This window comes from Hirundo rustica, chromosome 13 (genome assembly GCF_015227805.2).
Source record: "Hirundo rustica isolate bHirRus1 chromosome 13, bHirRus1.pri.v3, whole genome shotgun sequence".
NCBI lineage: Eukaryota > Metazoa > Chordata > Aves > Passeriformes > Hirundinidae > Hirundo > Hirundo rustica.
In genome coordinates, this window is record NC_053462.1 from 20,177,627 (window position 1) to 20,200,656 (window position 23,030).

At 41.7% G+C, this 23,030-nt stretch overlaps 2 protein-coding genes across 5 annotated transcripts in view; one reads left to right on the plus strand and one right to left on the minus strand.

The window, feature by feature from the left end:
* Positions 1–3,494, minus strand: LOC120758849 (protein SPT2 homolog). The gene is made up of 2 exons (XM_040077526.1): positions 2,990–3,494; positions 1–473 (listed from the first exon to the last, which is right to left on the minus strand). The coding sequence occupies exons 1-2, from the start codon at positions 3,492–3,494 to the stop codon at positions 1–3; spliced, it is 978 nt and encodes a 325-aa protein (XP_039933460.1).
* Positions 3,432–23,030, plus strand: part of TP53BP1 (tumor protein p53 binding protein 1) — a 26,766-nt gene continuing 7,167 nt past the window's right edge. The window contains exons 1-17 of one of the 4 annotated variants that reach the window (XM_040077052.1): positions 3,433–3,657; positions 3,742–3,793; positions 3,863–3,950; positions 4,209–4,279; positions 4,903–5,061; positions 5,529–5,610; positions 6,462–6,634; positions 7,420–7,549; positions 7,893–7,984; positions 8,992–9,194; positions 10,188–11,373; positions 15,212–15,331; positions 15,960–16,196; positions 17,216–17,273; positions 18,471–18,563; positions 19,632–20,130; positions 21,101–21,253. In XM_040077052.1, coding sequence (XP_039932986.1) covers positions 3,493–3,657; positions 3,742–3,793; positions 3,863–3,950; positions 4,209–4,279; positions 4,903–5,061; positions 5,529–5,610; positions 6,462–6,634; positions 7,420–7,549; positions 7,893–7,984; positions 8,992–9,194; positions 10,188–11,373; positions 15,212–15,331; positions 15,960–16,196; positions 17,216–17,273; positions 18,471–18,563; positions 19,632–20,130; positions 21,101–21,253 — 3,561 coding nt within the window. In that variant the 5' untranslated portion in view covers positions 3,433–3,492. Of the gene's footprint in view, positions 3,658–3,741; positions 3,951–4,208; positions 4,280–4,902; positions 5,062–5,528; positions 5,611–6,461; positions 6,635–7,419; positions 7,550–7,892; positions 7,985–8,991; positions 9,195–10,187; positions 11,374–15,211; positions 15,332–15,959; positions 16,197–17,215; positions 17,274–18,470; positions 18,564–19,631; positions 20,131–21,100; positions 21,254–23,030 lie in introns of all 4 variants that reach the window. The other 3 variants (XM_040077051.1, XM_040077053.1, XM_040077054.1) reach the window with 3 other exon arrangements.

Consider the following 23,030-nt stretch of genomic DNA (forward strand, 5'->3'; position numbering starts at 1 on the left):
CTAAAGGGAGGAGGCCGAGCCGGGGCGGGACGGACCTCTGCCGTCTTCATCGCCCGCCTTCGCTTTCTCCGCGGAGTGCCGCAGGGAGAACGGGGCAGCTCCGTGGCGGGGCCCGGGAGCGCCGGGACGCCGCAGGCCCCGTCTGAACAGCCCTGGCTGCGGCGACTCGGGGTACGTCGGGGCCGCGGCCGCTGCGCTTGGGGCGCCCCGGCGTAGCGGGACGGGGCGCTCAGAGGGGCTCCGCGCCGTCACCGGCGCAGTCCGGGACGAATGCAGAGGGCGGCCGGCGCTGCAGCTCCTCCCGGGCACCTGGGTGTCGCACCGGTGACTCGTGGTGACTCGCCCGTCGGTAGCATGCTGGGCCCCCGAGAGCGGTGAATGCCAGACACTACTTGTTCCCAAAGTCATGGCGCAGAGAATAGTGCATACGGAAATTGGCCGGTCAGTTTTTAGATGCGTCTGCATCACAATAACTGTAATACACAGCACAAAATGTAAACCTAGTTTTCCAAAGATAAGTAGCATCCTTACTCTTTTAATAAGCTTAGCTATCTTGTTGGGTAGCTTCGTTTGTTGTAATTAATTCCCATTTGAAATCGGGATCTGGAATTTGGTGCTTTTTCTAGGAATACTGTCCAGTTTTGAAAATGGGGCATGGGGCTGCACTAAGACATGGAGAACCAGATTCAGGGTGCAAGAAATGAGAACGAGGAATAGTAGTCCTGCTTCTCGGTTCCCACAATTAGTGGTCTGCACTGGAGAGGAGTGTTTGGATGAAAATAAACTATGGTGTCAGCTTGCTATTGCAAATTCTGTAAGATAAAAGAAATCTGGAAAAATCCTCCAAATATGAAAAGGCACTATACCTTCATTTATTGGAAGCCTGGTCTTGGACATGTTTTGTTTGAAGCAAAAGGAAGCAAAGATTCATTTTGCCCTTTTGTTCTTTCTTAGACAAAGGTAGCCATGCCTTGTTCGTAGTTAATATTTAGACTCAGAAAAAAGGCTATCTGCCACCTGAGGAGAAATACTTAAATGAAGACATGTATATTATAAAGAAAGCAGGCTGTTTCTTTTCATAGCGTAATAAAGCTGGGAAAAGTGAGATTACAAATTTAACACAAAAAACAGGCAGTCAGCTTTAAAACACACACAGATTTGGCATTTACAAATTTGACCACCTGGACTCACCTTTCAATTTTGTCCTGTTCTGATTCATGCAAAAGTACTGAATTGCAAAAAACCAAGACTGGATGGATATTCTGGAGATAATCTAGTCCAACTTCCTATTTTAGACCAAGGCCAACTATTACCATTTGTTACTACTTAAAAAAAATAATTAAAAAATCCCACGTTTAAATGTTAGAAATGGCATAATTTTTAGAACTTCTTTAGGCTTACTTTTCAAATATTTTTGCTTATTTCTGTTTAGTCCTTAATTTACACCTACCTGCAGCTCATGAAAACAAACTCAATTCTGCTAAACTGTGAATATTATTAAGAAACAAATTATTTGCCATCAACTTTTTTTTCTGTCTGGAGAATATTATGATAGCCAAATCCTATGCCACCTTCTCACTAGATGCAGGGCTTAGTTTAGGCCATGCCAGTGTAGAATACAAGAATTACTTCATGCACACTACACACAAGTACAATACTTACTGTTTGCTCCTTTTTCTGTGGCAGCAGAATGACACTGACTCAGTTTCTGAGGCACTATGGCCCCCATTGCTTCATTTTACAGAAATACCATACAGCCCAGCAACTCTCTCCTGAATTTGTGCAGTCATTTATTTAGTAATTTATTTAATTTTATATAATATTGTTCTTACCTGCATTATACTTTGTCCATTTTCAGACCATTTAACAAAAACTGGCTTCTACTACTTCTAGTCCATCTCAATTTCAGATTGCTTTTGGATTAATAAGTGTACTTATTTTGCGACCAAAGTGATTAAAGGAAGCAGTGGACTAGGAACAACACATTGACATTTGAACCCTTACTCAAATGTACTTGTTTTGAACTGAGGATAATTAATTTCTGAGGATGAATACAAGTTTTTTACTTACCTTATTGAAACTTCATCACCACTATGCTTCCCTAGTTTGCTTGTAAGAATCCCATATAAATAGTGCTAAAAGCCTTACTGTAGTAGTTATTCTGCCACTTATGTCCTGTTGCTTGGACATAAGGTATCAGATTGATGTTACGCACCTTGTCTCTAGAGATCCGTGTTGGCTGTTATTTCCTCTCCTTGTGTTCTGGATACAAACCTAATTTATCTGAGGATTTGTTATGAAAGTTTTGAGGAATTTGAAAGGAATTTTGAGAAAATGACTGGCTCATCTGCCATTTTTAGTCTTCATTATCCGCCGTGAATTTTGTAAGGTAACTCTTAATGCTTCTAAGAAAACATTTGAATAATACAGCTTAATATACATCCCAAAGGAGTATCTTCTGAGATTTGAACTACCAGCCGCTAAAGCATCCCTCCTGTGTAGCAACTGCAAATATTTGTAGCCTGTTTAATATTCTTAACATCTATGTGCAAACTTGGATTTCACATTACACACAAAATTTGTAACATACTCATATTTACAGTGCTTCACTATGTACAACCATCAACTACAACCTTCAACTAAAACTGGTAGAAGAAGAGTTTCTTCCAGGCCAGGTACCATTTTTTCAGATTCTGTGGTTTTGATTCCACAACAAATTTTTAAATAAAATATACAAAATTCTCATCTATAAAATACAGTGAAGTGCAGAAATAAAAAAGAGAACTCGCAAAAGTTCTTAAATTAGACTTAAAAAAAAGTACTTAAATTAGACTATTCAAACTCAGTATTTTTTAGGCAAGAAGGTGAATGCCGGAAAGACAATACTGTCACAGTTATGCGCAAGGTTTCTTCGATAACCGTTTAGTTATATAAACACAAAGAAATTAATCAGATCTCACTCTCCTGTGATATCCAAGAAAGGACGTACCCGATGGTGGCTGTTCGGGGTACGCGGTGCTCGGTCCGTTCCGGAGCGCGAGCACAAGGCTGTTTTGTACCTCTGATGAGAAGGGGATCGGAAGGGCACCCGGGCCGACACTTCCCGCCCCCAAGCCGGCGTCCGATGCGGACCTCCGCCGCCCCCTGGCCTGCCATGTGCGCCGGGTCGCTGCATAGGCCCTCGAGCGAGCTCCGCGGACGGAAGACGCGAGGCTCTTTGTCTCCTGAGCCGTCGCGGAGAGGCCGAGCGGGCGGCGCAGGTCCGAGCCCACCCTTCCCGCTCCGGGGCGGTCTCGGTCCCCATCCTGCGGGGTCCCGGTGCCGGTGCCCCCCCCCCCCCCCCCCCGCGTCTCCCCGGCAACAGCGCGGGGCGGACGGGTCGCGCGCGCCAATCCGCGCGCTGCAAGATGGCGGCGGCGGGAAGTGCGTCTGGGTTGGGCGACGGGCGGGGGGCGTAGGGCCCGGCTGGGCTCGCAGCCTGTGCCGTCCTGCATGGAGCGCGGCGGGAGCAGCCAGCTGGACCCGGGCTTCTCGCAGCAGGACACGCCCCTCCTCATCGTGGAGGACTCGCAGCCCCAGGGCGCGGAGGCGGAGAGGGCTTGGCTCGGCGTGCTGGCCCGCCGGCTGCCGGCCCGGCGGAGCCCGAGCCCCGTGCTGGTGAGCGCCCGGCGTGCTGGCAGCACCACCCGGCCTTGCCCGGCCCGACGCGGCTCTGACACGGCCCCCGCCTCTGTCTTGCAGGACATCGTCTGCGGACCTGCCGGCAGCCGGGCGCCGCGGGGGCGACTCGCAGGTAGGGGCGGAGCGCGGGGTCACGGCGGGTTCGGGTACCGCGGTCGCGCTAACGACGCTGTGCTTGCAGAGCCCATGGAGAGCCCGGCCTGTTCGAGCGCCTCTGGACCGCGAGGGTCCGTCGCGGAGGAGTCTCCACCGCCCGACGGGGAGCGCAGGTACGTGGGGTGGGCCGGGCCGCGGGAGCCGCCATCCAGAGGCTCTCGGCCGCCGCCTCTCTGGCCTGCTGAAATCTCTCTCATGCTGAGGACTGGCGGACTTGGTGCTGTAGCAGCCGTGCTCGGCCCCGGCCTGGACGTTAGGTGCGGAGGGCTTGGAGAGCCTGGTCGGTGCCAAGTGGCGCCTCGGAACACAAGCCGCGGGGAGGTGGCCTTGCAGGACCCCCTGCGCGACGTTAGTGAGTCTCTCTGTTGCAGTGCCCTTGGAAAGGCCGGGGAACGAAGTGAAGGTGATGTTGAGGACTGTGCTTCTTCGCCGTGTGTAGAAGGTAACTTCCCCGTTTCAGGTCGGTTTTTTGGGTTTTGAATCAGATCGACCGTCTGTGCAGTTTTTCAGTTGAGCTGACTCACCTGTCTCACCAGGAGTAATTGTGCCAGTAGTAATAGGTCAGAAATTGGCATCCTTTTCTGGAAGTTGATTTGTATGTTCTGGTGTTTGAAAAAAAAAAAAAAACAAATGGTTAATTTATTATTAGAATTGATTTTCAAGACTGGAAGTGATTTAGAAGAGGCAGGGATGCATTTTGATCGTTAGGAAATGGAGCCTTATTATGAACTGGCATAATGGTTGTTATCATCAGAGGGTTTTTAGACACAGGCTGTGTATCATCAGGATTATTTTCTCTTCATGGAATGAAAGAAGAAGTTCCTAATAGCATTACATAAGCCCTTGCTGATTAATACAGATTTCTGTGTTAATGGCCACTGTCCCTGTTCTGTTACCATATTTTAATTATTGCAGCTGAGATCAGATCAGTTCATTTATTCAATGTTTCAGCAATAGCCTAAATACTTTGCATGTTAGAAGGGTATATATTGTAAAAGTGATAGATGGCTCTTGAAATTTTTGTTTTGTTTTGTATATTTGTTTATAATGGATGTCTCGTGTTAGATACAGGCATGTCACAGCTGCAGTTTGGAGTTCTAGAGCTGTCACAGAGCCAGGACTTTGAGAGCGATTTCATGCCCAATGAGGGAGATGCTAGGCATCAGCTTCACTCTGGACCTGCTGTCCTTTCTTCCAGACTTGTGAAGAACGAGTCTAAATATGGTAAGTGAAAATGATAATAGACATCTTCTTGCTTGTGTAGATTCTATCTAGTTTCTTTAAATTATAAATGTTACAGTTTTTTGACAGGAAATATGGTATTAATAGTTTTCAAAAATGAGTTCACAGCTCACTGGTAGTTGCAAAGAATTTTGTCCTCTCTTTCCTTTGGCTAATTCATTTGTTTTTTTGTACCTGTCCAAGTGCTATCACTTCTCTTTCCTAATTTGTTTTCAGAATATTTAGACAATCTGATACTGAATTCCCTCCCTGATAAAAACCTCATCCTGCTTTGGGTTTTTTGTTTGTTTGCTTGCTTGCTTCTTGTTATCATAGATAGTCAATTTTTTTTTTTTTTTTCATATAAGGCTTGCCGTGGTATTTGTGTAAATTACAGACTTACATTCCCTTATTTGTATATTAATCCGGGTGATGTGAGTAGCAAATATTTTTCTTTTATCTCTCCCTAGAACTTTGTGGGGGCAGCACAGAAACTGACTCCAGCACAGAAGCACATACTGCTTTGGAAAGCCAGGCAGAGAAGTCTGAAAGGTAAAACAGTTTGTCTTCTCTGTAGGTCTTTTGTGGACATTCTGGAAGCTGATTTGTGTCTTTTTTACTAGATTTTTAGATGTGGGAGAGCGTTCAAGGCAAAAGAGAAATGTAAAGAGAAAGATGATGTACTGCTGAGGCCTTTTTTGCAGCAGTGGTGACTAAGGAGTGCTCTCAGCATTCCTTGATGAGAAGACATCTGATGTCAAACTCCTAAACACAAAGATATTGATAGGTTTGTTTTTAAGGGCAAGTTCACTGAGTAATAAAGTATGCCAGTAATTTTTCTAAAATGGTATGACTGGAATATACTGGAAGCAATAATTCATTTTAAGTCACAGAAGTTATCTTGAAATAATTTAATCACTGTAGCATGGGCTTTGGCTGCACAGGAGAAATCTGGAGGCTAAGTGGTGGATATTCCAGGATGCTTTTGAGTATTTGCTATTGTAAGCTTTATGGTTTTAACTGTTTTTAGTGTGAAACTTCAGTTTGCTGAATGGTATTTATTCTATCTGGCATAAAATTTATATATTTAGCTTATCTTGTATTATCGTATTCTGCTGCAAAATGTTAAAGAGGTGAAATGAAATTCCTAGAATCTGCATTGAGTAGAATTCAGTAGAACAGTATGCATTCTATTTAAGGATCACTTTGATTGGTAGAAAACGTAAAAAACAATTCTGAAAGTGTAACTTATCAAGGATGAAAATGTTACTTTGTCAGGAGAAGTTGGTCTTCCTTCCTTTCTTCTTTTTTTTTCCCTGTGTTATACATGAGTGAATACCTTCTATCTGTTACTGATAGATTTTCTTTACAATGTTGTGGTCTTCATATTTTGAATTTCTCAGGTCAAAGACACTGTCTTGCATTTCCAGAACTCTGCAGGAAGCAGAAGAGCATACCAGAAAGAAAACTTCTGTCAGTGATGCCAGTAAAGCTGAGGAATCCCTTGGTTCTGGTGATGAGGAATCAGATATCTTGTCAACTCAGGAGGAGATGTTTCCTGAGAATCATGCAACAGGTAACAATGGGCAAGCAGAACCAAAGTGTCTACGCCAGAGATAGTTATAAACATCATACCTACTGATCTTTATAGACATGTAGTGTTTTAGGGTGTAGAGCGCCGTGATTATTCTTCATGTAATTTCTGCTGAAATTATGAGCCCTTTGGAAATGAAAGGCCACAACCTCATTCACTATAGCATGGAACAATGAATGGTTACTGGCTTGTTAAATACATTTAATTTCCTTTCTTTCTGTGCCCCTTGAAGAGTGAAACCAAAACCCAACTTTTACCCCCTTCTGAAACTAGTAATGTTCAGCCTTTGTAAGGACACACCAGTGTGGATAAGTAGTGTAGGCAAACCTTCCCCAGTGGTATCTATTATGGTCTGATCTTGTGAATGAACCTTCTATATCTAGAAGATTCAATAACAGCCTTCTCCTCATACTGAGTCAGTGGACAGTGCAAGGTGTCTTTTCTTGCAAGAACCTTGCCTATATTTGCATTCTAGTGCTGCATCAGGTGTGCCGATATTGAAGTCATTGGGGATTTTTTAAAAATTCCCAGGTAGGAAGACTTGTACAGTCTAAAATCTGTTCAAATTTTTCATTTTCATCTGAACTATTTTGTGTTCACATTTCACGTACTGAACTGTCACGTGCAGTGCTTCACCAGCTCTGAAAATCAGGATGTCGTTGCCTGTCTTGAGAAGGAGCTGTGCAATAGCATGAGTTTAATTCCTCAGAATTTCCTGATTGCTGATTTTTGACCATATTTCTATCTTTATTTCCTTTTGTTCAAAGCCACTGCAAGGAGTGGCTGTCCGATAACCAGGGTAGAAGAGGGAAGTTCTCTGGCATCCACCCCTGCCCGCAGTTTGCAAGTCCTGCAGCTCTCTGGACAGGCATTCCTTGTACAGGAGGGTCATTCCACGTAAGCAAAAAATCCCCAAACTCTTGCAAGAACTTCATTGCAGTAGTGCATTCCCCCTACTCTCTTCATTATTCAAGGACTTGTGCTTGATTTTAAGCCATCAGTGTTTTAATTTTGCACTATGAGAGGAGCATGGCCTTACTTTGCAATGAAATAAACTATTGGTGGCCATGTGATCCCTGACTGTTGCTAGTCTCTTATTGGTGAACACCTGACACTCGCCTTTCATGAGAAATTCGTGATTTCTCACGAATTCTCTACCAAGCTGGAGCTTGGTAGGAGAACTTAATGTACTTTTTAGTGAGGTGTGGTTTTCATTTCCATTTTTCCTTTTGGTCTGCAGTGTCTCTTCAGGCCTAATTATTCCTCCTCCTGTTTCCTTTGGACCCAATGCCCTTGTCCCCAGCAGTCCTACTGAACAGGAGCAAGCAAAAGGTAACATTTTTCTGCATACTGTCTGTGGTCGTGTTTCTGTGCACTGATTTAGTCATAGCTTGCAGCCTTTTCAAAATCTGTTAAAATTATGTTTAAAAAGTAAAGCAGGACCGAGAACAGTGAAAGAGTAGATGCAGGGAGCTCTGTATTTGTGACTGTTGTTTATGATTCTCTATATTCTCTATCTGCTTTTGATGTTTCCTGCATAGCTATCATAATAAAATTAGTACTGGTGACTTGTGCCCCTTCACTTGGAAGATGAGAGATGCTTTGTATGGCATACAGATTTCTGCTGGCAATTATCTTCCTTCCTTAGAGACAAGGCATTCTTGCTACAGGCAGAAACCTGTATTATACTATTAGAGCAATAGGAAGGAAAGATAAGAATCACAGAAGTTATTTTACCTTAATATAGGCAACTTCTACAGCATTTGTAAAACTTTTTATATGCCAAGTGTGTATCCTAAATTGTGATGCCTAAAGAGAAATTATTTGATGTAATACGTTGGTTGTTAAATATTTTCTCTAAGCACACATTTACCATCAGGGATAAGATATCCCTGCATGCAGACTTTTAGTATGTTACAAAATCAAATATTCCTTTCTGAGAGATTCCTATCGCAGAATGTGAAATACTGTTAGAACAGATATTTTGTTAGCTGGGGTCTGAACTTAATTGCATTTTAATAAAGATAGGAAAAGAGATACATCAGAAAACTGCTTTTTTATAAATTTCAGGCACTTTCTTCTAATTGTAGTTGTAGACCTGTAGTAAAATAGTCATATGAATTTGTAGCAAAACACTTGCTTCCCCCTTTGAAAGTAAAAATATGGAATATGGATGTTTTTGTTGATTTTTTTTTTTCTCCTACAAAAAGAGTGCCCCTGGAGACAAGATTTTAAAAAGTTGAATACACCACTGAAAACAAATCTTTTAATAGCATGTTGGAAACTTAGGTATAACATAAGAATTTAGTCCCAATATCTTTTCTGCTCTTTCAAACCAGATGAACAGATGGATATATCTATATCTGCAGAAGGAGGAGAACTGATGCAAAAGCAGAGAGGAGATATGCTGGTGGAGATGGCCCTCCCTCATATCCCTCCAAGACCTCTTGTTCAGCCACAGGCCTCAACTCCAGTGTCCCAGAGTGCCCCGACCTTCTTTCCTGGATCTTTACCTATACCATCACAACCAGAGTTCTCTCATGTAAGGGTTAATGTGTATAGCTTTTCTGAGGTTTTTATATGGCTGATGCAGAAGATATGTTTGAGTCTGCCTCTGTTCTTTTGTGTTGAGCTTCTCTACTAAGCTGATTCTCATGAACCTCCCTGTTCCCACCAGTCACAGTTCTGTATTAATCATGCTGTGTGGCGGTTTCTCCTGCAGAGAAAATGCAGAACAACTTAAGAGGGCATAGTGAGTTGCAGAACATAGAAGCTGTTGTCTTAGACTGTGCTGCCTTCTTATGCTGAACTGGGACTCCTTGCATCTCAAACTGCTTCATAAATTATTTTTTTATCAGGCAAGACCTTAGCATAATTCTTCGTGGAGAATGGGAAGCTGTTCCATAATAAAGCATTTTTATTCTCCTACAAGGCTAGAATTTATTTAGTCCATTTTTCAAGTTGCTTATTCTTGCTATCTGTTGTTTCCTGTATGAATTTTGATTCTGGAAATTATAACTCTTCAAAAGGATTTAACAGACAGTTTGTGTTTATAACTTAATATTATGAATGTCACGAACTTGCTAGAAACTTCACTAGGTGAAACAGTGCTTCTCCTTAGCTGAAACTACCATTTGTGTTAATATAATAGATATCACAAAAAATCTTTCCAGAGTCCTCGGTTGTTCAAGTAAAGATAGCTACTAATTTTCCATATTTGCCCTGTATTTTGTGATGTGTTTGTGAAAGATACAAAAGATTGTATCTGACTTTGCCACAGATGTATTAAATAGTAATGTGTTGTGAGAATTTTTCTCAGCAAAACCAGGTCAATCATGGCAAATATAAATGTGTGGGGGGAAAAAAGTTTTGAATGTTTGTTTGTTTGTTTTTGTTTTCATTAGTTGTTTTTTAATCTGTGGTTTTGTGCTAAACTTGCTCTGATCCATAATCCAATGTAATTTTTTAGGAATAATAAACAAATAGTCCTACTTGGGATGCCCTAATACTCCATGTCCCACTTTTTTCATTTTAGGATATCTTTGTTCCAACTCAGAGTCCAGAGGAGAAGCCTGAAGGAGAAGAAAAAACTGCTGCTTTAACCCCTTTATGCTTACCAGGAGATCTCTCTGGATCCACAGATGCTTTGTCAAAGGTTTCTACTGATGACTTTGTGTCACAGCCTCCTGAGTCCTGTAAACTGATGCTTTCTGCAAGTGCATGTAGCCAGCCCATGAATACAGACGTCAGTTCAGGCTCTCTGAACACAGGCCAAGACAGTGAGACCTCACAGGTGGAGATGATTTCTGAATGCAAGGCCTCAGACTCAAGACTCTGTTCTGTGGAGAATGGTAAAATAAAAGTGAATACAGGTGATCAAGCACCCTCTGAAAACTGTGAAAAAGCAAAAAAGGAGGATGTAAAGACTACAGGAATGCCTGTAGGACAATTTGTTAGTGCAGGTGTTGCAGGAGATGGGCCATTAGCCCCTACAGTTCATCATGAGTGTATTTCTGGAAGTCAGGCTGCTGCAGATCAGTCTGGTCTGCCTGAGATTTTATCATATGCTCGAGAGACTTCCAAACCTGAGGCAGTTCCTGAGACTCAGTGTGAAGAACAAGAAGAGAAACTGCAAGTAAAAGAGAAGCAAATAAAGGAAGATAGGTCTCTTGTTAATATAACATTTTCTCATAGGTTTATTCTTGAAAGGGAAGGACAGTGTCACAAAGATACAGAAGTGAATGATTCTTGTAAAAATGGCAAAAATGTAGCCCAGGAATCAGAAAAGATTGGACCAGAATGTCAGGGAAAAGAAGCTTCGAAAGGTTGTACTTTTGATGCTGGGGAGGCAAAGAACATGGATAAACTGTCTTTGAAGGCTGTTGCAGAAAACATGGCAAAGCTCAATGAAGTTTTAACTAAGCCTTCTGTAGGGGAGTTACTGGAGCCGCACAATTTGCATCCAAAATTAAAGAGTGGTGTCCAGTCAGAAGTGGCATTGTGTGCCAAAAAACATCCCAATTGTTCAGCATTGAGACAGGTAATGATAGTAAGCAATCAGCCATCACTTCAAGAGAGAGGGGTTGAAACGCGAGTGGTTCAGCACAAGAATCAGGTGCCAAAGAATATGGAGGATACTGTTATTATAAGGAATCTGGAGCAAGAAGAACAAATGCAGCCACAGGAGAAGACAACTTCTAAATCCCCCAGTCCTTCTAGTGGTAAGTGAATTCAGGTTAGTAAGTTTTGAATTGACATTTTGAATAATGTTAAGGACACCTGTACACAATCCTCAGTGTTTTCAAGGAGCACTGCTATTGTATGCAAGTTGAGCAGTCTCTCTTAAGAGCAGCTCTACACCTTATTTTGTTATATGCAGAACATGATTTTGCTGTTTTCCCCTGTGTTTAATTCCTGTTCTGACTCCACTACTTTATGGTAGAAATGCAGGGCAGCTTGAATAACTTAAAATGTGACCTTGGCAATGTTCAAGTACTTTTGTGACTTCTCCCCTACTCAAGAAGCAACAATAGCAGTGTCCTTGAAAGGAGCAGGGTGTATGGAAGTCAGTACTTTGCCTCTTGTAGGTCTCCTTATTTTCTTTTTCCTTTTCTTCATTCTCAGAGGAGAATTTACTTTGTGGGGGTTTATGGAGCAATTTTAAGCTAGAAACTAGTATAACAAATTTTTCTTGAGATTTTTTTTTAAAGTAGAAGGGCTTTTCACTCGCACGCAAGCTAGGGCTCAGCACGTATTGTCATGACCCATTGAACTAATTTAACATGTTGTGTGTCATTATACAAGATGTGGGATACTACACCTGTTTTGTGGAGCTTTCACCTCTTAGCTGCCTTCATTTTTAAACACAGTTCTCTAGTCCTTAAATAAGAATGAATGAAGAACGATTTTAGTGTCAGAACATGTATTTCCCCTCTTTGAAGTCTGTTAGGAAAAGGAAAAGACTGTAGGACCTCAAATATTATTTAATATTAAGTTGAATGATGAAGTATTTGCTGCATTATTCTTAATTTCCTTTAACTGAAAGAAGAAAAAAATAGCTTTACTATACTGAAAATAATGCTTTGAGGGGATCTAGTCAAAATATTGGTCAGGAAGTTCAAAGGTATTCTGACTCCATTGCGTTTTGTGATCTAAGATGAACTTCCTTGTGAACAGGTCCCCGGCATTTGGGACTGCACGTTTTTTAAGACGATTTGGCATAGTCAGGAGAACAGTACTAGTCTTCAAACTTAAGAACAGTATGGGTTTTATTAAATACAACAGTGAGTTTGGCAGTACGCTGCTGAAATGGTGATAAAGATAAATAGCTGCAGTTACATAACAAGGTTAAATGTCAGGTTCCACTTCAGTATGGTCTTTCACAATATTAATAATCCAAAACTTCCTTTTTAAGAAAACATAAACAAAATTGTATTTGACTTCAGATAATATTTTGCTTCTCCTACTGTACTCAAAATATTTTGGTTTTTTTCTTAGACAAATCTAAATGCAATTTAAACACATCACAGTTGGCTGGGTTTACTTTTGAAAGAGAACTGTAAGCCATTGTTTAAAGAAAATTAATTCAAAAATTAATGCTCGTTTGTGCTTTATGCATTTGTATTATGCTAAAGGGCTGATCAGTGTTAGGAGAGAGTTCAGGCTTTTGACATATTCTACCTAATTGCCTTCAGACTTGTGAAGCATGGTGGAAAAGCGTGTAGAGTGGTATTTGCTTTACTACCATCACTCAGTCCTTAAGGTATGAGGAGCTGTAGAGCATCCCTCTACTCTTAAAGCAGCTTTGTTATCATAATAATTATATTCATAATAAATATTGTAGGAGTCTAATCCATTATCAACAAATTATGAAGCATAAATCAGTAAGCAAAAACTTTGGGTGAGGGCTTGCCAGTTGAGTAAGTTGAGGCTGGACCCTGCAGTGACCCCTGGGGACACCACTACCAACTAGATTCTGCACCACTGATCACAGCCCTCTGAGCTCTGTCATTCAGCCAGTTCTCAACTGGCCTTGCTGTCCGTTCATCCAAACCACATTTCCCGGGCTTACCTATGTGAATGTTTCAGGAGACAATGTCAGAAATCTTCCTGAAGGCGGTGTAGACATCATGCACTGCTCTCTTCTCATCTACCCTGCTAGTCATTCCATCACTGAAGGCAAACTGATGGGTCAAGCATGATTGCCCCTTGGTCGATCCATGCTGACTACTCCTGATAACCTTCTCCTCCGTGTGCTTAGTGATGACAACCAGGATGAGTTGTGCCATCTTCTTTCTGTGAACGGAGGCCTAACGGTGGCCTGTAGTTCACTGAGTCCTCCTTCTTGCCCTTTTTGGAGATTGGAGTGACACTGACTTTCTTTCTGTCGTCGGGTATCTCTCCTGTACTCCCATAACCGTTCAAAGATAAGTGAGCATGGCTTAGCAGTAACATCTGCCAGCTCCCATAGCACTCACAGGTGCATTCTATCAGGGCCCAGATATTTGTGGGTGTCAGATTTGTTTTCATAATCTCTGACTTGATCCTCCTTGACCGAGGGGAAGCCTTCCTTTCTCTATACTTCATTTCTTGCCTCCAGGATCTGGGTTTCTGGGCTACTGGCCGTATTAGTAAAGACCAAAGCAAAGCAGGTATTCAGTAACTCCGCCTTTTCTGTATTCTTCATCACAATGGCATCCACCACAATCAGCAGCGAACCCACGTTTTCCTTAGGCTTCCTTTTGCTATTGATGTTCTTGAAGAAACCCTTCTTGTTGTCTTTGACATCCCTTGCCATGTTCAATTCCAAATGGACCCAAAACTGTTACAGCCTGATGGTCATAAGAACATAAGAAAAGTTTATTACTTTTGATTAACTGTTTTCATTGATAGAACAGTTGAGACAGTAATGTGAATGAAAACATTTCAACTTTGAGGTGAGGCATTCACATCTTTTTCAGTTCTTGTGAAAGCTTGTTGGTATTCTCTCTCATGGTATCCCTTGGTATAGTTATTAGATTATGCCATTGGTCATCACTTGTGCTGGGTGATCATTTCATAAATTCTTTTGATCATTTGTTACCCTAACAAAGCCTGCCAGATTTGTATTTACAGTTTAGAATTAATTGTGGTAGCTGAATCAATCAATATTCAATGGACTTGCTTCAGTTTTTAAATAAAACATTTTTAGATTGGAGATATGCTCTAGGCCATGATATGGCAGGCATTCATAAGCTGTTCATGAGGAGGGGTGGTTTGCCTTCCAGTGCGTGAATACCATTGTGCTAGAAGTTACCTACCCACTGCAAAAATACGCTGAAGTTCTTGAGTTGGTCTTCAGGATGTTGCAGTTGCTCAACCATGTCTTTAAAGCTTGTGATAGCTGGAGACATAGTGGTTTTCAGAGTTTTCAAACAGATGATATGTAACTGTTTGCTAACTGGGCATTTTTCTGTGAGAGGATTATGCAGATTACTTCTCTATGATGTTGAAAGTTTGCAAATAAATGCATGGGATGAGGCAAAAGGAAAAAGTATTTTCCTAGGTTTTTGATTTATTTTATTTGTTAAATCTTGCAACATCTGCACATAGTAAATCCACCAAGGAATGGTTTCCTTGATGGGATAGGCCACCTCAGCCATCATTCTGTGTAAGTTTTAGGTTATCAATTCAGGCAACATGTAGCTCTGCCAATTCATTTCTGTCCTAACCGTCATTTCCGTTTTTGACCTCATCTCCCTTTTCTGTGGAAAATCCTGAGGGTCTCTGAAGCAAAGCTGCATTCTGTAGAAGTCCTATTCATGTCAGGATATTTAGTCTCCCTTTTATCTAGCACCTGGGAACAGCTGCATCAAGTTGACCACAGTCCATATTTTCACTGAGAGAGATTTTCTACATAAAATGTGAGGAATATCAGTTAGAGCAGCTGTTTGGGGGGGTTTTGTACAGCACCAGCGTTATGGTTTTCTATATTTCCACAGCACAGTGAACCTGTGCTTTTGATATTTGAACTAAAGTAGACCCTTGAAATTACTAATTCTGGTGCTCTGTGTCTTTTAGGAACCCTGTTTCATTTTACTTTGCCGAAGGAGGGTGATGTCATTCAGTCCTTAACTAGTATAACACCACCTCTTACTGGCCATCTCAAAATGGGACCCAGGAGACACAGCACACCAATTGGTGAGTTTGACCCAAATGGCTCTGTTGTGCAATGAAAGCCTGGAAGCTTTTGATTCTTGGTGCAGCATCTAAGAGGATAACTCAAACTTACCTTGGCAAAAAACATTGGTAGATTCCCATTCTCTGGGGAGGGCTTATCCTTTCCTCACAGTTTCCTTGTCGTGTTTTCTCAGTCTCTGGCGAAGGTGTTTGCTCCCTGAGTACAGGGTGATAATGGAGCATGTCTTCCTTGCACTCACAGTGGTCCTGCGTACAACTCCATCAAAGAATGTAAAAGAGCCTTCTGAGTAGCAAAAGAGCTTAGACTACAAGAAGATTGCTTCCAGTATTCATCATCTTTTATCAGGACTTTCTCTGCTAGGTTCACGAAACAGCACCCTGCAAGTGCTAGATGAACAGAGGTCTGTTCTGCTTGGGTAGTAGTAAATTATTCTGTCACAAACTGAGGGTAGTACCTCTGCTACAGAACTTTCGTACCTCAGATCTCTTGAAAGGAATTTCCACTACCTGTGGCATTACTAATAATTCAGGTGGTGAAGGTCTTCAAACTAAAACTAGGACCTCAACCGCAGCAATTTGAATGACAGTAGCTACTTCTTTTTTCTTGTTTTTGTTTTTATGTTTTCAGTGGATGATACTTGCCCAGACAGCACTATAGCAACCAGTGATGTTACAGCAGAGGGCACAATGGGGACGAACAATGTCACCGTGGAAAGTGCAGTGGTATCAGCAGACGTGTCAGAAGTGTGTGAGAAAGGAGAGTCTGGTGTGATTCCTGAGTCAGAGGCAAAACTTTCGTTGCGAATGAACCCTGTTACCCCTGTGAATGATGGGAGTGAGGAGTCCTTGCCATTCAGCTTGGAAAGTAAGAGGATGAAACCTGAAGGGTATAGGTCCTACTGGATCTCAGCCCTAACTCAAAACCTCTCTGTGGCTTTTGCCAAGACACTCTCTGAGTTCCTGTAATTTTTCTCATTTTTCTTTTTGGGCAGTGTCACTTAAATTTGTTTCTCTGTTTCTGCAATGCTCTAAGCAAGGATGAAGTAAGAGGAGAGGCCTCTGTTGTGAGGAAAGGTATTTCCAGCAGACTACAAATTCTGATGTATAGGGGCAGTGGTACACAGAACAGGAAGTGAAGTTTAATTGTGTTGGGAGGGGGAAAAAAAAATATTTATATATGTATGCATAAAAGAAAATACAATCATAGAATGGTTTGGGTTGGAAGGGACCTTAGAGACCATCTAGTCCAAACACCCCCTGCCATGGGCAGGGGCACCTTCCACTAGGCCAGGTTGTTCCTATCTCCATCCAGCCTGGCCTTGGACAGTTCCAGAGTTGGGGCAGCCACAGCTTCTCCAGGCAGCACGTGAAAGTGCATCACCACCCTCACAGGGAAGAATTTCTTCCTAATGTCTAATCTAATCTCTTGTCTCTTAATTTAAAACTGTTTCCCCTTGTCCTATTACTATCTGCCCATAGAAGAAGTCTCTCTCCCTTTTATTTTTTTTTTTTTAAATAAGCCCCCTTTATTGAAAGGCCACAGTGAGGTATCTCTGGAGCCTTTTCTTCTCCAGAATGAAGAAGCCCAGCTTTCTCAGCCTGTCTGTGTAGAAGGGATTCTCCAGTCCTCTCATCATCTTTGTTGATTCCTCTGGATCTGTCCTTAATCTGGACAAAAAAAGTTCAACTGGATTTTAATCAGAACAGTGGCATTCAGTCTAATAGTCTAAAACTTGTAGAAACTTAGGTCTATTCTGAGAAGTTGGACGGGGAACCCCATGTCCAGTGTTACTCAGCCTCTCTTCACTGAATGTATGGAGCTGGGAAAGGTCAGGAGAGTCTTTTTAGATGATGCCAAAATCATTCTTCCCTTCCTTGTTTCAGAGCCTGCAGCCAGTGACAGGAAAGATGGATCCTCTGCTGCTGCTGAGGCTGCTGCCAGGTAACTGGGCTTCTTGCTGGGCAGATTTAATACAAAGGTCTGGGTAGATCCTTTTTCTACGCATCATCAAGGGCATGGGAAAAGAATTAGAAGGAGACACAGAAGCAAGGAACATTTTAGTAGCAGACATGATATTAACTCCTTAGCTCTTGCAGCAGGTTTTAATTACATAGGCTAAGTGGGAACCGCACCTGTTTGTTCATTACGGGCTTTGTGTTTTCTACTAATGTCAGCATTTTGCCTCAGTTTGATTGTAGTCAAAGCCAGAAATTCATGTCTTGTACAGTCCAGAATGCAAGTCTGCCTTATCCATCTCTAAAATTTCAAAATTTTTTAAAAATTTCTTTTCTGGTGCAATTTTCTGGAAAGAAACACTGAGAAGTCCTGAAAGAGAATGGTCTTTTTGGTATAAAGCTGATAGAAACATAATCAGTTCATGGATATACAGAAATCAGAGGTTAACATATTAACCGAAACATTGAGTTATTCCCTTGGTCTTTTGATCTGTATGTATCTATCTTGCCTCACATGTAGTGTCTAGCATTGCTTGATTTACCTTGCTGGAAGTAATGTTTGTAAGTACTAAGAGGAATCTCAGTAGGAAGAGAGTGACCTGTAGTTATCCAAGTGAAGCATAGTGGTTTGAAGTACTGAGAAGACTTAGGAATAAACTCAGTATCTCTTGTTACAGGCTTGCTTCCTAGATGGTAATCATGCCTCAGTGCTGAGTGGTAGTCATTTCTCACTGGTTGAGGATGGGTTACCATTGTAGGTATGGGATGAACATGAACTCTCAGGGTATGCTTTATGACTCATTCCCAGTATTTTTGTGGTGTCATGAAATTCCTGAGAAGTAAGCCATAAAGGGTCTAACTGCATCTCCTGGTGGGTACCAGAGGCAGTAGATGCTGAAACTCCTGATGGTGCTGCAGTTTTCCACACGACGTTTTCTGGAATTGTTCCATTGCTCTTGGCTGTTAGGGTGTCTGCAGAAATGCTTGTGCAATTGCAGCTTCTTTCTTGATCTTTGAGACAGATCATCTCACTCATTCTGTGGCTGTGTAGGTCAACAAACTCAATACTCTTTGTTGTTTTCATAAGGATCTAGAGAATTCTTGTTTTGCTGTATGAGGGTTTTTCTCACTTCCTGATGGATTTTTGTTTGTTTGTTTGTTTGTTTTATATCTGCCCTGCTAGCTCCCAGAGAGCATCATCTGTGTTTAGTCGTGTCTGTGAAGTTCGTCGAGAGGATGAGGCCAGACGTCACAGTCTTTCCACTTCTCCATTTAGGTAACTCCTCACAGTCTTTGCCTGCCAGTCCTGGTTGGATTTATATCCATATGTGCATTTTCTACATCAAAGAAATTGCACTAAGCCATTTTCTTTGGGTGACTTAGAAGGCTGGGGAGAATGGGTAAGTATACTAAATCTGTATGTTTGTGTCTCATATGACTATCAGGCTTACCTTTCGACTGAGCAGCCATATGATTCCAGAAGACTGATATGTTTCAGTGAAGTCTTGGGTCTGAGAAAATTGAGATCATATTTAAGGCTGTTTAAATACCTTTTCTGTCTCTTCTTCTAAGATCTTCTGACCAGTTTTGTTTGTTTGTTGTTGCTGCTGTTATGGTGATGAGGGTGCCGCCTGGAGAACTAGAAGTAGAAATCTGCTTCTTCAGTGTTTTCCATTCTATCTTTAGATGGGACAGTGAGGTCTTGGTCTATACAGAAAGAGTAACCTAAGTTTCAACAGTTACATTAAAGACTACAATGAATACAGAGTTCCAGCACTGTGTGAGGCACAGCCAGAAGGGAAGACAGTCACTCCTCAAAATCCTCAAGTACCCAAGGGAAGCCACATACATACTTCTAGTTGGACTCAGTATAGTGTCCCATATAGTACCTGGCAGAGGCAGTACTTAGAGCAGAGCAGACAAATTCTAATGAAAACATTAGATGGCATTTGTGTTTATGCTGCTGGGTCTTCTTGCTACATCTGATTATCAGTTTCAAGCCAATCAAGCACTGGAGCAGTCTGAAGTAACTTCAGTCTCGAAGGCATGCTTCTGGAAAGTTGTGTAGTTGGTCCCTAATGTGGAGTGTAGCAAGAAATGTATTTCAAAAAGCACTTAGTTCTATACAGTGTCAGCCATGTTATACTACCCTGTGTATCACTTTTTATTATTATTTTATTTTTTATTATTTGAACTCTGAGTTCTGTGCAGCTGTAAGAAGCAACTGAGTGACTGCCAAGGTGGTTTTTGTTTTTTTTTTAAACTGCTTTTACTTGAGTGGCAGCATATTGGTTGTCTTGTTTTCTTAATCAATAGTTTTGATCTGTGTGTAACTGGTTTGCAGGGGGGATCTGTTCATTTTTCCTGGCACACAAGAAGATACTAAATTACATACAAATCCCAGTGATGGGCAGTACCAGCAACAGAAGGCAGATGACAGTCATGGACAGATCTTAATTCCTCAGAGGATGCAGCAGGACTGCCATCAACAGTCTTCTGGTGCAGAGGATGGCGACTCTATGGAGACTGATGTTGTAAGCACTCAGGCAGAAGACGGGAGAAGAATGCAGAGAAAACAAAGTAAGGCTGTTAATATTGATCAAAGTCAAGAGAAGTGGGAAAACATCAAGAATAAAGGGATCCAAACTACAGCAGACTGTCTTTTTACCCCAACAACTGTTACAACAGCAACACAAACAGAAGAAATCTGTAGACAGGTGGAAATGGGAACCAGTATGTCTGGGCAAAGACCTGGGCAACAAGATGTGAATATTCAAACCGACGAGAGTGGGGAGAAGCTTGTCAACACCTCTGGAGATGACATGGACTCTTTGCACAGTCAGGTGGGATGAGGGCTGCCTGTAATAACTGCTTTAGGACAGTAAAGTATCCCTTCAGCCAGTAAGTTCATTAACAGTTGGTTCTCTGTTGAAAAAAGACCAAGGACCACTTTATAGTGTTAATGTCACAAGTTGTCCTGAACCAACTGCTAAGGTAGCAATACTCACTGGGCAGCATAAATTTGGGAAGTAAATGTCTCCATATATATTTTCTGGAAAAATGTGACAAGTTTTAATTGGTTGGTTGATTGTTTTTATTTGGGGTTGGGTGGTTTTTTTGGGTGCAGATATAATTAACACTGTAAAATTTTTTTCACTTTTTATTGGCTGGAGATAGGAGTTGCATGAAATTTTGAGTGAAGGGTTTGATGCTTTCTGTTTTGCATCAACCAACTTCTGATGGCTTGTTCTCTCATTCCATCTGATGTCAATGGATAATCACATTAAGGGAGAACTACTCCAGAGAAACATTCTAACAAGATGAATAACTACAAATTAGTATTTCGGAAAGTACTGCAGACTCAAAAACCCGCACTGATTGGCTGTTAGAGTTTGTATATTTTTTTTATCAACAGAAAGACTAGAAAAATTATTTTTTTACTAAACCTGATTTAAGATTAATGTATCCTGTGGGAAAGAGGAGATTAACAGGGCCGTAAAAAGGCAGTGCAAGATTGATGTGATATCAAAGAGTACTCAAAGAGTATCAGAAGCCACACTAAACAAGTTTGCTGTTTCCTTCTTGGACTGCTGTGATTTTTCTTCCTCTACTTGTCAGCAAAATGGGTTCAGTTCTCCTTTGTTTAGGGTTTCTTGTGTTGTTGCATTAATTTGTAACAAGATGCTTAAAGGTTCCCTATCCCTGTACTTTAACATGGTATGAAGAAACTGTACTGCAGAGGTAGCCCTAGTCAGAAATAGTTTGTTTTTTGTTGTGGTCTGTTTTGTTTTTACTGTATCCTCTTTATTGCAGGGAGAGGAGGAATTTAACTTTCTTCATCCACCCAAAGGCCGCATTCAGCATCGCCACGTGCGAACCATTCGAGAAGTGCGCACTGTTGTTACGCGTGTTATAACAGATGTTTACTACAACAATGGTGCAGAGGTGGAAAGAAAGGTAGTTGAGGTAAATTCCTGTTTTCATGGTTAAATGGAATGAGATTTTCGCTGAAAAATAGAAGTAGTTAAAGTGAGAATGTGTTATGCCTGCAGAAAACAAGTTGAATGAAGAAATCTGTTTGCTGTGATGACAGGGCTTTCTTCATGAGTGAACTTACAGGCCATTTAATGAATGGCAAAAGCTGTGGTTTTGATGCTGGTACATTTCATGCCATGTGTTCTGAAGACATTCAATTCCCAAAGAACTCAACAAAAGACTTAACTATGTGCATCCAATTATTTTAAAAGTCTTGGAGTTTTGGCAGAACAGAGATATTTCAAAATGAGCAGAAATTGGATTAGGAAGCAATAATCACTTCTGCCTGTAAAACTGAACTATGTAAGATAGTTTACCCTGTTTCACAGTTTAATGTAATTTTTAACCAGAATCTTTGGAGTCCTGTGTACCAGATTCTGTAAGAGGTCTTCAAAAATCAACTTAAAACTGAAGAGCAAATCAGCCTTTTATTAGTACACTTGTGTAGTGTATGTACATACTTGTAGTATGTACATTCATTAATTGGAGAGTCTTTAGAGAATCACGAAAGATAGCTGAGAAATGCTGATTTGATGGGCACAGTAATCACATCAGCCTGCTAGCAATAAAATGTGACTGCTATTCTATAAAGGTAAATAACCTGAGAGTCTTGTGCTGTGTAGTCACAGTGAGTAATGACACAAAAGATTAACTAGTTCAATACTTTTACAACTGATGCTACACATGAAATTCCTTATTGTAACATAAAAATGAGGAATTAAGTGTCCTGAAATATGCTTACGTAGTTTGGGTAATCGCAATCATATAACCATTTCAACTTTATCTACCAACACTGGATATCACTATTTTGTAGATGCATGTTTTTATATCCATAAAGCTTTAATAACTCCAGATGACAAGCCGTCTGAAACTGATCTTAGATTATAAGCGACCAAAGACTCCTAGTGTCTCATGTATTTGTTGCAGTCTTACACTCTGGAAGGGTGGGAATTATTCCGAGCCAGACCAGTTGGATACCAAGCCAAGCTTTGCCCTGTTGCTATGGAAACTTCCCTGTCCGACCATCCAGGAGCCACTCCGGCAGTCACAACTGAACCACCTGAGCTGGGTCTGAGGCCTCTTCACGGTGGACAGCTCCAGTGAGCTGATGGGTGCCCTGCTTGAGTCCCTACACACCCCACTCTCACACAATTGTATCAGGTTTCCTCACTGTCTGGACACAAGGTTTTCCATGGCAGAGTCTCAGATATCTGGATCCTTAAAATAATTTAATCTTGTTGCAATAACTAAATAACAAAATAACAGCTTGAGCTAGTGCCTCCACCGAGAGACTTCGAACAAAGGGCGCCCTGGGCTTTTATACCCTTACAGTCTAAGCTGGAAAAGTGTGGCAAAGGCTGGGGGTCTTCTGTTCCTGCTGTGCCTCCAAGTGGCCAGATTCCACAGCCTTTTGCCTGGGGCTCTCGCCCCCCAGAGCTCAACATGCAGCTCGCACTTTCAGCCCTGCGCTACCTTCACTGAATGCATTCCTCGGTACTGATGACTGAGTTCTCAATATGACTTTTTGATATAGAGCAGCTGCAGGCCTGTAGTGAGAGATGCACTGTCTGCCATGGATTAGCTCCGACTGAAATCTGTGTTTCTGTCATCAGCTTCACGAATGTGGTCCCAGCTTGTCTGCACTTTGGACTGCACATGGACTGGTGTTGTAAAGCATCTAGCACTTGCATCATCTTAGACAAACCTG